Source organism: Haemaphysalis longicornis, unplaced genomic scaffold, assembly GCF_048455015.1.
Source record: "Haemaphysalis longicornis isolate Haplotype H1 unplaced genomic scaffold, Haemaphysalis longicornis Haplotype H1 scaffold_3, whole genome shotgun sequence".
NCBI classification, from domain to species: domain Eukaryota; kingdom Metazoa; phylum Arthropoda; class Arachnida; order Ixodida; family Ixodidae; genus Haemaphysalis; species Haemaphysalis longicornis.
The window spans coordinates 10,123,793-10,137,204 of NW_027526335.1; the positions used below are offsets into that span (position 1 = coordinate 10,123,793).

At 50.4% G+C, this 13,412-nt stretch overlaps 1 protein-coding gene across 1 annotated transcript in view; it reads right to left on the reverse strand.

Annotated features, from left to right (window-relative positions):
• Positions 1-13,412, reverse strand: part of Rdgc (retinal degeneration C) — a 202,863-nt gene that overhangs the window by 7,950 nt on the left and 181,501 nt on the right. Inside the window, exons 8-14 of the mRNA XM_077702291.1 lie at positions 12,260-12,409; positions 11,526-11,588; positions 9,274-9,459; positions 5,372-5,517; positions 4,771-4,877; positions 3,821-3,987; positions 3,094-3,178 (exon numbers count right to left, since the gene is read on the reverse strand). Of these exons, the coding sequence (XP_077558417.1) occupies positions 3,094-3,178; positions 3,821-3,987; positions 4,771-4,877; positions 5,372-5,517; positions 9,274-9,459; positions 11,526-11,588; positions 12,260-12,409 (904 nt within the window). The remainder of the gene's footprint in view (positions 1-3,093; positions 3,179-3,820; positions 3,988-4,770; positions 4,878-5,371; positions 5,518-9,273; positions 9,460-11,525; positions 11,589-12,259; positions 12,410-13,412) is intronic.

Below are 13,412 nucleotides of genomic sequence, written 5' to 3' on the forward strand. Positions count from 1 at the left end.
GTGGTGACTTCCTTATTCCAGGACTCCATTGCTCCTCGCTGCGGCTGCCGCCCTCTCCACCAGCTGCTGTTGGACGGCGAGGGAGAAGCTAGCAAGGGCACGCTCCTCGCCACCTCCATGTCTCGCTCCACGGATATGAAGTTACTCATGGACATGCTGAAGGGCACACATCATCGATGCTGAAGCTACTGACGTCTAAACTGATTGATTGATTATGGTGTTTAACGCGCCGACTCAACGCAGGCGATGAGGCGCGCCGTAGTGGAGGGCTCCGGATTAATTTCGACCACCTGGGGATCTTTAACGTGCGCCGAAATCTCGAGCACACGGGCGTTTTTGCTTTTCGCCTCCATCAGAAAAGCGGCCGCCGCGGCCGGGAATCGAACCCGCGACCTCGTGCTCAGCAGCGCAACGCCTCAGCCACTGAGCCACCGCGGCGGGTACTGACGTCTAAATAGAAGCCCTGTCTAAGAAATTGGCCGCGTCTCTGCTTGCTTTGCAGCAAATGTCGTCGAAAGACGATACTCTTGTGCCGTCCCTGGTGCATCAGTCCTCGTCTCTCCACCACCCACCAGGCCTTGATGCTCTTCCCCTACCATTTCCGTCCCGACATAAGTGCAATTGCGGTTTCTTTAAGGGGCCATGAAGACAAAATACAAGTTTGTTTTATTTGAAAGATTTCGGGTTTTATAGTGCTCCTGGCGCTTGCCCTGCAGAAAATAATGCCGTATTCACTGAGAAATTGTTCAGTTTAGGTTAAAATTTTGATTCTCCCGCAAAATCGTGCGTTTTCGGGACGTCAGCAATGATGTCATAAGCGCGTGCATACAAACGAACTTGCACTGCATGATGCGACTGCAGCGCTGCTTGCTGTCAGTCCTCCCAGATGGCGCTTCCTTGTCCGCCGTTGCTTTGTTTTTGACCGTATTTACACCTGGTTTGTTTCTGTTACTGCAGAAAGTAATCGTTCCGTGAAATGTGGGGCATACCAACAAACAGGGTCATGTAAGACAACGTCGCTTATGCCACTCGGCCTGTGTCGTGTAAGACAATTCCAAAGCAACGGACCGCTGTGCAGCTAAAGAAAGCATAGTGCGCCCAGTACCAACAGCATTGCGCATCGGTACTTCTATGCTTACGCGTATTTTTGTAATTTTCATTGTTTACCCCACCATTCTTACTGCTGCCAAATCAATGTGCATTACCGGTAGTTCGTTCGGCAAGTTTATATAAGCCGTCCTAATTTGCATTTTCCGGCCTAAGCCAATCGCAGAGCTGGCACATATGACACAGTTCTGTGGCGGGAAATGAGCTAGTGGGTCGCATGGCCATTCCATTTTTTCCTTAACTATATAGCTTATTTGATTGATTGTGTTTAACGCGCCTACGCAACGCAGGCGATGAGGCGCGCCGTAGTGGAGGGCTCCGGATTAGTTTTGACCACCTGGGGATCTTTATCGTGCTCCGAAATCTCGTACACACGGGCGTTTTTGCTTATCGCCTCCATCAGAAAAGCGGCCGCTGTGGCCGGGAATCGAACCCGCGTCCTCGTGCTCAGCAGCACAACGCCTTAGCCACTGAGCCGCCGTGGCGGAGGGAAGTGTGTGCTAAAAGTGGTGTCAGTATGATTCTAACGAGGCAATCTTTCGAATGAAGCAAACTTTTTGTTTTGTCTTCATGGCCCCTTTAAAGAGATTTCATTTTTACCGCGTTGTCGCCGAAGGGTCGTCCGGAAACGGACGATTCGCGCGTCGCGCGCCAGGTGTATGTCTAGCTGCCTCCGGGCGCGCCTCGCCTCACGGTCTTTCGCTAGCCACTCGGAACGTTGCTAGGACGTTTCCGGGGCACGCTTGAGACGACAGGCGTCGGCACGTTGGCACTCCTCCACCGCAATGTCGTGTCCTCGGTGTTTTCCTTGCATTTTGTGGGCATGTCATCGCGTCTAGACTAGGCACTTCATCACCACTGCCATGTCCACCGAAGAATGGAAAATCGCGTATTTGGCGCCGTCTATTCCAGAGCTATGAGCACTCCGCACGCAATGAAATTTGACGCCGCGTAATGGAGACAAGAAACATGACCTGCGCAACGTACCGGCGGAGATATTTCTTTTGATAACAGTGGCGCCACCTGGCACTGGCCCTGAGAAACGCACAAGATTGCTCTCCCAGGGCCACTGCCAGATGGCGCCTTTTTGCCCAGCGATTTTTTTTTTATTCTGGGCCTCTACTATATTATTTGCTATCGCAACACTCAAGCATCCATGCAATTTTTAATAAAGCAACATTGCAAATGTCCCTTATGTATTGATGTTTTGCCTCAGATATGCGGAATGTTTTGTTTTTGCCCAACAATTTTGACAAGCATGAACATTCCCACCAGATTTATATGTTTAGAAGTGGTTGTGCGTACTTAAACGTCTTGTTGATTATCTTCTCTCACTTTGGCCGGACGATTGAATCGAGTGACAGAGACAGACCAAAATTTCTGTATTGAAGTATCCCAAGAAAGGCTATCGTTTTTAAAAGTGAAATGCATATTAAAGACAGCGATCAGTCTTTAAAGCCCTTGGAGCTAGGGGTGCTTTAATTTATTCTATACATAGCGTGGATAGACAGACCGATACCTTATTGCTACTCGAACCTATTCTAAGGACAACTGATGCATGCACAAAATAATGCGTACGGATGTTAGTAGCGAGGTATAGTGATGGCGAGGACACGGCAAACTGCTATAAATTTTTCAATGTGTGAGCACTGCTCGTGCGTTTTTAATGATTCTAATAACTGCAGACAATGCCACTGTGATGTAAATTACTTGATCATGCCTTGTCAAGTAACACAAATCGTTAGCGTGGGTGAAGTTAGCTCGGCTGATTCCACAATGTGCATTCCCCGAGCCTTGTATAGTGTCATAGCCCCCTGACTGGTGCCTAGCATTGAAGTCGCGGCATAGAAGAAACTGGTCTTTTGGGGACCGTACTAAGTGTAAGTACATAACGCAAGGCCGCAGGATAGACCCGCGTCAAGCTGTCAGCATGCAAACATTAACAGCAAACATTCAGGTAATAAAACAAAACACAAAAGTACCTACCAGACCCATCTTTGTCCATTATCCTGAATATTGTCTCCAAGCTATCCTTGTTTCGGTATAGCGACTCCAGGAAGGACGGACCATTCTGCAGAGAAAGCGGGCATCATTGTCTGCAGTATTTTTGGGGCAGTAATTTCGAGTCTGATAAAAACTCGCTGTCATTTGCGCGTATTCTCTTTGTGCGACGCATACAGCATGTTAGTTTCCTTTCGTTTATCGGCTATAAACGCTGCATAGATATTTTTAAAAATTTTAGATTCAAGCGGTCGAAAATGGGTGCAGTTGCAAACATCATGCAAACCTAATTGTGTAAATACACCTCAACCGTAATGCAACACAATGAAGTGATTTTGTCTGCTGTTCGGAAGAAAAAAAAACATGCGATGAAGATTACGTTGGATTATTTTGCTCCAGGACAAGAGAGAGGAGAAACTGGACTCACTGCATAATAAATTATGAAGCTTGTACCAAAACAGAAATGTTTTTTTTTGCCTTTAAAGAGTAGGTGGGAAGCTTTATAACTTATTCCAAAACGAACGGTACAGACGAGTCATTCACGTAGGCGCACACGTAGGCTCAAAGCGGCTGAACACGAGATGTAACGTATAATTCAGTAAAACAGCCACTCGCCTCGATCTGCGATCAACTGCGGCTGTTAGTCCAAAAAAAGCGCGCGTGCATGAGCGTCAATGGCACGGGGTACACGCCGTGCAGCAGCCGTGCTAACCTGCGCGAGCTTGTTTGTGAGCGCGTACTCGTCGAAGGTGGTCTCGTAGAGGACGGCGCCGCTGACCGGGTCGACCTGGGCGATCTTGGGGCACAGGATGCGCCAGGTCACGTGCAGGCCGACCACCTTCTCCATCACGGAGCACCAGTCCGAGAGGCTCACCTGGCCTGCACACGGAGACACCCCCTCGTCCGAACACAAAGCCTCCACGGACGGGCGGACGGACGGACGGACGGACGGACGGACAGACAGACAGACAGACAGACAGACAGACAGACAGACAGACAGACAGACAGGCAGACAGACAGACAGACAGACAGACATTGGGAGAGAGAGCGAGAAGCTCACGCAATTTTTTACCGCGCCAGAACTCGCTTCTTAACGGCCCGAAATTATCCAGGTATCTCCCATGTTCTCTTGGATAGGTGGCAAAACTGAGGTGCCCGGGTGGTTGTGCGAGCACGACTGTAACAATCCGTAATCATGAAGTAAGCAGTTGTGTAAATACAGCGCAGCTAAACTACCTTTTCAAACCTTCGGTTCTTCTCCAGCTTAACCTGCTTTGCGTCCGGGCTCTCATTGAGGAAATGGTCTGAATCCCGTGTCTTGGTTTGCCGAGCTGCTAGTAACGCGGGCGCTCGGAGTGACGCCTCCCTCGCACTCTTCGTAACTGGTCTCCGGCGCGAGTCTTGGACGGGATACGGAGCTTACAAACTGAGAAACCTTTAAGAGCCTAGCATTGTACGCACCCCTTAATAGTGACACAATTGCGCATGTGCACTCTATTGCACGACATCAGCGACACCACGACTTCAGAGCACTCAACTGCCCTGCTCTCCGGAAGCCACGCCGTCAACTGACGTCCCTGTGACTTTGACTCCCCATGACGTGTCTCGTATGTGGAAATGAAAGAGGCAAACCAGGCATGGCAGGGCGGGCAAGGAGCGCACCTTTTCCCTGAGGGTCGTACTTCTGGAACTCGGCACGCAGCGGTGTCTGGCAGGCGTAGACGTGCTGCTTTAGCTCCCGCAGCGCACTGTGCTCGATGTAGCCGCTCCTGCGCACAGCCGGTGCAACCAAGTCAGTTTTCAAAAAAGGCCACATCCGCGAAGCCGTTATTAGACACCATTGAGCCCTTAATGTCATGACTGTCGTTGTGCGGGCGGATGATAGCAGTAACAGAGGCCGCGAGTAAGAACATAAGATAAAACTGATGGTACCTTTTGTAATACACTAGTTTCCAAACAACAGCCCCTGGCATATTTCAGAAATGATTTGTGTAGCAAGCAACAAACCGTGTGCTCTGACTCTGAGAATTCTAACCTGAGTATGCAAATTAAGAAATTTCGTTCCATGGATATGGAAAGGATGCACGCTCTCTCATAAGGTCCTGGTTGGCGCTTCATAAAAGCCCCCGGACCAAGCACACCTCCGAACTTCAAAACACTGAGACATGCGAGTTCAGATATCGTTCGTTGCTGCTGGTGTGCACGAATTAACCATTCCGTTTCGCGGAGGTCGCCAGGCCAAGCGGCCAGGAAGGACACGCACCTTTGCTGGATGGTCGCCTTCCGTGTCTGCGCCGTGCTGACAAACATGACGGTGTGCGGCACCAGCTTGGGACCGACCAGCTTGACGTACGCCCCGCGGTTGCTGCCGATGTCGTAGTAGTTGGAAGCCGAAAAGATGGTCAACACCTGCCGGCACAAATGGCGCACCCGTTGGCAGTTGACATGCTCAAGACCGACACGAGCCCTTTGCATGGCCAAAAGGAAGCGACAGCGGAGGGCACGACACATAAGCAGCGCGTGGAAGACGAGTTCCCCGAACCTTCAGCCTATAATCAGCTTCGTGTGCTCGCCAGAGCTGTGCAATAGGCAACTCCTTTCCATTCCATTCTGGGGAGCTAGAATTCGTTGAATTTCACTTCCTTACAATTTCTAGGAATGCAGAAGCTTATATTCCTGGAACGGATGAACAATCCTATTCTTTTCCTATAATTTAAAACCGTAGAAAACTGGCTCATGATAGCTCTATTGAATTATAGACAAACGAAACATAAACCTGACTTATTAGTTGAGTTGAAAACTGCCAAAATGCGCGAAGCACGTCATCAGTCGATTAATTGTCACACAAGGCGCTTGGTGACACAGTTCAAGCGGAATTATCTCACGGATTAAGTTAAAAGGCCCCTGAAAGACAACAAAATGTAACCGTTATTTCCAATCGCGAATGCTATTCATCCTGCATATAGAATTGGCATGATCGGTATGTTTGGATAGACTGCACTAGTGCACATTGATGTCTGCTTGTATCGGTTTGTCGCAGAGCTTGCAGCGTGCCATTTTGCTATCTGCTTCGCATGTCATCACACTAACGCCATTAGTCCGCTTAGTCCTAATACAACCGTGTTCGGTTCCTTTTCCCCGAGACCTCCTAAAGCTGGAAGAAGAGGTTATCGAATGATCGGTTGGGGGTGGCCCTCATGCCTGCCCAGGAGCTATCGGGAATCTGTTAAACGGCCAACCTGCTCCGACGCCACGACCCTGGCAGACCTTCACAACTTGATATGAACATGCCACCGAAACCAGGGCCTGCAGCGGGAACAATTTACGGCAGCGGGCTGGATCATTCGATGAGGCGCCATCATCGGTAATTCAACGGTCCTCAGGCACGCCGTCCTTGTCGTCTCAAAACGCAAAGCACTAGCGACGTAGTTTGATTGTACGTAAAAGGCTTAAGCGCGAGACACATGCACCACGGCGCCGCCGTATGCGATGCACGACTGGTCGGAAATATGGCTGCCACGACGAGTCGTACACTTGAATTTGACACGCATGGTCCGACGCGTGCATGCGATGCGTCGTCGGCGCGCTCCGCCCACTGCTTTCGTTCCATGGTTCCCTCTCTGTTTAGGCGTCCTCCGGCCGGTTTAGATTATGTGCAAGAGAAATTAGAGCAGGAGAAGAAACAGTTATCAACTTCACTGGTGTAAAAATGACGTCCCATTCTCTTTCCTACTGTTCTTCCACCACCACTCCAGCCGCCTCTTCGTCGCCTCTATGGCCCTGAAGTTGAGGCTCCCCCTCACACCAAATTTCAAAGCCTCCGCAACGTCGCTTCCCCATCGTTCCGCCACGGTCGTATCTCTGTGCAGTCTATGACAATATGCTATAGGGTTCCCCGATCCCTGCCGCAGCATGCACAAGTTTCGTTCTGTTGGAGAGCGCCTCCACAAGGCCTATTCGAGGCATTCAAAGAACCTTTCCCAGGGACGTCATTATGACGACACCTCTGGGCTCTCATCTGCGGCCGCACGACGGTCGCAACGATTGTACGAATGCATCTGACTCACCAGTCGCGCGTCGTGAACCTCTCCGACGAGCGTACGACGCCAAAACTGCATGGCCCTAACAATCAGTCGTACCGATCAGTCGCGTGCCAATCGCATGCTCTAGTCGTGCATGTGTCTTGCGCTTCAGGCATCACTGCGATGATTTAGGATGATAAGCAATCGTCCATCGCATCCTAGATACCCATCAACCTAGAGAACAGGCAAGATTTAGGCAATGTCGCGCTCTACCACGAATCCTATATTAATGCCGCAAGCAACGTAACCAAAAAAAAAATGCGCTTGATATGTCACACTCCAGCACATGCTTTCATTGAGCGTGAAAAAATCGGGGGCGTATTTGTTCACCTCCCTGCCAGTGCCGTCGAAAGACTATAACTAGCTCCGCTACTGCCACTACTGCCGGCCCCTCACGAACTCGGAAAGAGTGCTGCGTGTGTCTGTACTATTTTTGGGCCGCGTGCACAGAAGCGCTACGAAAGCCGCGCAGCTGTTACAGCTATTGTGTATAAAATCCGCCTTCTCGGTGGACAGTTCGCAGTTCGCATTCGTTTTGCAGCAGCGAATCCATGCTGTCGCTCTGTTCGATAATTGCTGTAAGCTCGCCCGGAAGGGTACTGTTCGTGCATTTCTTCGGCTCATCTCTCGCCATGCAATAAACCAGGAGAGGGGGTAGAGGATGAGGGAAAGGAGAAGAGAAACGAGAAGGGAATGGGGCGGTTCTCTTGTACGGCCGTACGCGTGTGCGAAGGGCACACGTGCTGGGTTGTTCGGTCTGGGGGTGGTATAAATGTGTATTCGTTTTCATTAAAACTTTCAGTTGATAGTAAGCGCCTCTGTCGTTCCCTTTCTCGTCCCTGTGAAAAATTTATGCGCTTAAGTTTCACTCATGGAAATTGCGAACCAACTAGCTCGTCTCTCCATTTTGCTTCAAACCATTTAAGTTTTGCTTCGGCTTCCTGTCTTGCTCAGCAAGGCAACAACTTTTGCTGGCCGCTCTTCTCCACACTACCACGCATGACGGAGGCGACGGAGCCCGATTGGGAGACGTCTTCCCCTGGGTAACAGGGAACCGCAGGGGGGGCAGTACGGAGCGGGGGCGACAGAAACGCTATCGACTTTTGACGTCATGTGCAGAGAAGAAAGCATGTACGGGTCAGTTTGTGTGCATACGCATAGGAGACTCACACCGGCCGGATCTGTTTCTCGTGATGGGCGAAGCCTCCGGAACACTGTGGGGGAGCTTGACGTCAGCGGCGAAAATGGAGTGGAAGCGCACCTTGTGCAAAAAGATGAAACTCCGCGTTGTGGGCCCCAGTTCTCATGTCGGCGCGCTCGGCGAAGGGACATATAAAGCAAATGGTGCCTCAACAAAAAACATCTACAGCAAACCACGGTGTCTCAATACAACTAACAAAACTGATGGTTATAGGTGCTTAGCACCTATAACGGATCTGCAACAGATCGCACCAAAATGTTTGCCCTTGTCTTTCGTGCAAATGATCGGAAACCACTGTCTAGCGCCTTTGCGGCAAAAGCACGAATGACGGTGGAGGCCTTCTGCCGCCTGCAAACCAGCTGACTTCGTAGGTTCTGAACCGGTAGCTACTGGATCACGAGACCACTCCATAGTCATCAGGTAGCCTCCGGCACACCAGTGTCGAAGTATACTTAGCACCTGGCTGTTGGTAATTGGCGTAGGCTGCAGCCAATTTATTTCCTGTCGGAAATTCGGTACGGGAATGCAAGAACCCAGGTTTTAAAGTAAGCAATTAGCAGTAAATTTGAGCAATGTCCACAGTTGCTGTACGCGTCCCTACAGCCGTTTAGGCAGCACAGCTGCCTGAAAGCTGACTTTCACGTCGAACTGATCCGCGATGCAGCTGAATGTGTCCCGGTTGACACGGTAACGTGCACAGAGGCGCGCTCACACAGCCCGGGCGGCCGGGCATTCCCCACGCGCTGCCGATTTCACATCGTACCTTCCGGTTCAAGCTACGCCTGATGTGGTCTAGCAGAGTGAGGATAGTGGAGGCTCGCGCATGCGTACAGATTGCGATTAAGCGAGGAGCGCTGGAGGAGGCGCATGTGGAGGAATTACCTTTCCGTTATGCGTGTACTCGAAGCCGTCGGGCTTGCACTCGTGCGAACGTATGATCCAGTCGAGCTTGTGCTTCCGGAGGAAGGCCTGCGTCACGTCCGGACCAAAGAAGCTGCCGCCACCGCGCATCTCGTTGGGTCGGCAGCCCGACTGGGGCCGGGGGTCACTCCACAGAAGGTCCACCAACTGCGAATACGCGCGCGCTCGAAATCAGCGCCGGCGCAAAATCTCACCCCACGATGACCTGCACATCGCGTACTGACACAATTGCTTTTTTTCCCCCCTTGAAGTCCTTATGTTGCTACCTGAGAGAGATGGCGGTCGTACGGAATTCCTGCGGGACCACCATCTTAAAATGTAAATAAATATGCCACGAGTTGCTTTGTGGGAATGCTAAGAAAAATCAATCAATCAATCAATCAATCAATCAATCAATCAATCAATCAATCAATCAATCAATCAATCAATCAATCAATCAATCAATCAATCAATCAATCAATCAATCAAATCTCCTTCCGTGCTGTTTTGTAAACGACGGCTCGCGGCTACGCGAACACTTTGCAAGCGAGCGGTATGCTGGGGGATGTTTCGTCAGCACGACGACGCTTCCGCGTTGCTTGTGCATGCCTGGTGCCACATCGGCGTACTCCATACCTTGAACGCGCGCTGTTCCATTACAATGCCGCCAAACACTTTTATTAAGGATTCCGCTCGCGAATATCTTGGATGCGCGCGGTAGCGACCAAGTTCGTCGTCGGCTTCTCTCCAATAAAGCCCTTTCTCCTGCTTCCCCCCCCCCCTCCCTCCGAGGCGACAAATGCGGTGAGGCCGCTCTTTGTCCCTGAGAGTGGCTTTCCCAATAAGACAGCCGCATATGCCTCAACAACGCGTCAACAAACATCAACTTCTTTTGACCCGTCCACATGCTTACATTCATGCAAATTTTTGAGCCTCCTTTGCAAGGTCTGTCTGGTTTGGAGACATTCGTGGACTATCGAAAAAAACATCCAGCACTTTCTGCTGCTTATGTGCCTGTTCTTTTGCTACTCGAAATATTTTTCTTCTCTTGCGCGCACCCATCCATCAGTAAGCTGCATTCGGTGGTCTGGCGACTCCTACAGACCCACTCGTATCCAATTGATTTGATTGATTATGGGGTTTAACGCGCCGACGCAACGCAGCCGATGAGGCGCGCCGTAGTGGAGGTCTCTGAATTAATTTTGACCACCTTGGGATATTTAACGTGCGCCTAAATCTCGTACACACGAGCGTTTTTGCTTTTCGCCTCCATCAGAAAAGCGGCCACCGCGGCCGGGAATCGAACCCGCGACCTCGTGCTCAGCAGCACAACGCCTCCCACTCGTATCCAAAACCTCTTGTGTATAGCTATTGCTATACCGAGGGTGCTACTCCCCCGAGTATCATAGATGCCAGGAACGAGCGGACCTGGCGCACATGTTATGGCAATGTCCGCAGGCGATCACAAACGGCCGCACAATCACGAACAGTGAGCAGCGGGAGACCGTGCTGCTCAGCTTCTGCCCGGAAGATCAACTCTGGGCCGTCCAGCTGGCTAAGGACGCTGCCAGAGCCCAAGGGCTCACGGCCGACGAATAAGCATCACTGTTGACAAACTGAATAAAGTTTACTCTCTCTCTCTCTCTCTCTATCTCTCTTTAATTGGCAATTCAAGAAAATTCCACACCACAAAAAATGTCGACTGGAAATTTCAGCTTGAACAGAAAAACGATAGGACTTAGGAAGGAAACACGAACACAGTGCTTCCTAAGTCCTATTTCTAATTCCTAAGTGCTTCCTAAGTTTCCTTCCTAAGTCCTATCGTTTTTCTGTTCAAGCTGAAATTTCCAGTCGATATGCAAAACCAACTCGCCCAAACCAAAGCAATTCCACAAAAAATGATCGTGCTGCGAATATGACGGTCGCTTCGTTTACCCAAGACGTATGTTCGGGCGAATTTAAGGAAACAAGTTCGATTTCAATTTGATAAAAATGTCAAATCCGTTGACCCTGTTTAGTTACATAATTTGAATGCTTTTTATTCGCACCCAATGACATTAAATTCAGCCTGCGAAACAAATATATTTCTCCCAGTGCTAGTTGCTTTACGAATGCCACCATACAAGCTGGAAAGTGTTGGCACCTTCTTCTTGTCGCATCAAGGCAACGGAGATCAGCCCGATGAAAATGCGCGGCAGCGATTATAGTTGGCGCCCTCGTGCGTGTGCACTCACCTGCCTCCATTCGTTGGCGTTGTAACTACCGTGGTGAAGCGGTGGTTGCAGCACCGTCACGAACTGCCAAGAGGAGACAAAGGGGAAGAAGCGGGTTAGAAGCCGGTTGCACGCCCGAAGCCAACAAGTACGCGTTGGCACCATCATGCCCCTGCTTAGGCGGCCCTGACGCCTACACAGTTCTATCTCATTGTAGAACGGGGAAATGTGGCGCAATTGTTAAATATGAGACTTCGTCGAAAGGGTGTATACGATAGACATGGAACTCCTTCGGCCGTGAGTACTCAACCCATCTTCAAATTCTTCTGCGTGTGAAGAGCCTATTATAGAAGCGCAGATTTAAAAAGAAAATGTACAGATGGCTTGGTTGCGTCGATGCCGTGCGACACACACTCCTGCATTTAGAGCGCTGTGGAATGCATCACCGAGTGAAAGGAGACAGAGAAATGGCAGCTTTAATTATTAATTTCTCGACAAGCAAGGCATTGTTGGTGGCCGTCGAACAAAAGCCCAGAGATCTGCGAAACGCGTGGGCTTTGAGTGAGAACAGCAAGTAGTGTCCCTTTAACTTCAAGTAGCAGCACGGACAAAAATATGAGGCAGGGGGGAATGTTGCTGGGGGAATATATACGGACGATCGCGTGTTTTCAAGGGAAAGCGGTGAGAAAAAAGAAACTCCTTTCCAGTGCATACGCACCCAGGATGACACATGCATCCTTGCGCTGAATGCGTACCTGGTGCCTGTTGATGGCGGAGACGATCTTGAGGTCCGTGATGGAGGAAACGCCGCCGTGGACGACGAAGACGCGGTTGTCGATGAGCGTCGCCACGGGAAGCCAGCTGTACAGGTCCTCGGTCAGCTGCACGATCTTGGACGCCTGGCGCTGCGCCGGAGAGGAAGGGTTGGAAGGAACGCCGCGGCTGAGACGGACAATGCGCTGCCACGCGTGGGGGACACCTCAGTGGCATAGCGACTCTCTTCTATTGTCAGGACCACTGTGCACCCTGTACTCAGACGGCGCGCAAGGCGATCCACAGACATTTGCAAGTGCGCAGAAAACGGCCGCGCGGGCACTGATCAAAAGCAAATCCAGCGGCGGCGGCTGAAACGCTGGGCGGGAACACCCCATGTAATCCCCCCCCCCCCCCCCCACCATTCTCATCAAAAATTCAAAACTAGGCTTTACACGCCGAAGGCACACACCTGGGTTATGAGTCGGGCTCTGGGTTTTCGGGGTCTATTTTTGGTAGAATTCGGAGGGTGTTTTTCGGAGTTTATTTTTTAGAGAAATTTTGGGTGTTTTCCGGAGTCTAAATCTTGTATAGATCCAATTCTCCAAAATTCGGATTTTATTTTGCTCCACTTTAGATACTCCGAATCATAAGTGAAATGCTATCTGAACACGAACACCTCATACCGCACACGAACCACACGCTTTCTGCGCTTGATGTTTTTTGCCGTGCTGAAACTGGGCTAAGAAAGACCAAAGCTGTTTTGCAAAGGGCCACCGCAAAGCATTTGAAAAAAGAGACACGTCCCTTTAAAAGTTGCCCAGCTTCGCTGGCGAATAGCGTCAACACAGTGTCTGCCCACAAAAAACAGCCGTGTGGACGAGATTTCGGCGCACGTTAAAGATCCCCAGGTGGTCAAAATTAATCCGGAACCTCCTACTACGGCGCGACTCATCACCTGCGTTGCGTCGGCGCGTTAAACCCTACAAAAATCAGGAGTGTCTGCCCAAAACTGTGAAAGAAGCATGTAAAGCCCTTCGTTAAATGAGCGACAGGTGTGGTCTAGGAGATATGTTGTCCTTTGGTAAAGTTTATATCGGCCATTAAACCGACCGATGTGTGAATGACCTCTTTCGAGAGCATGTCGTTTAGATA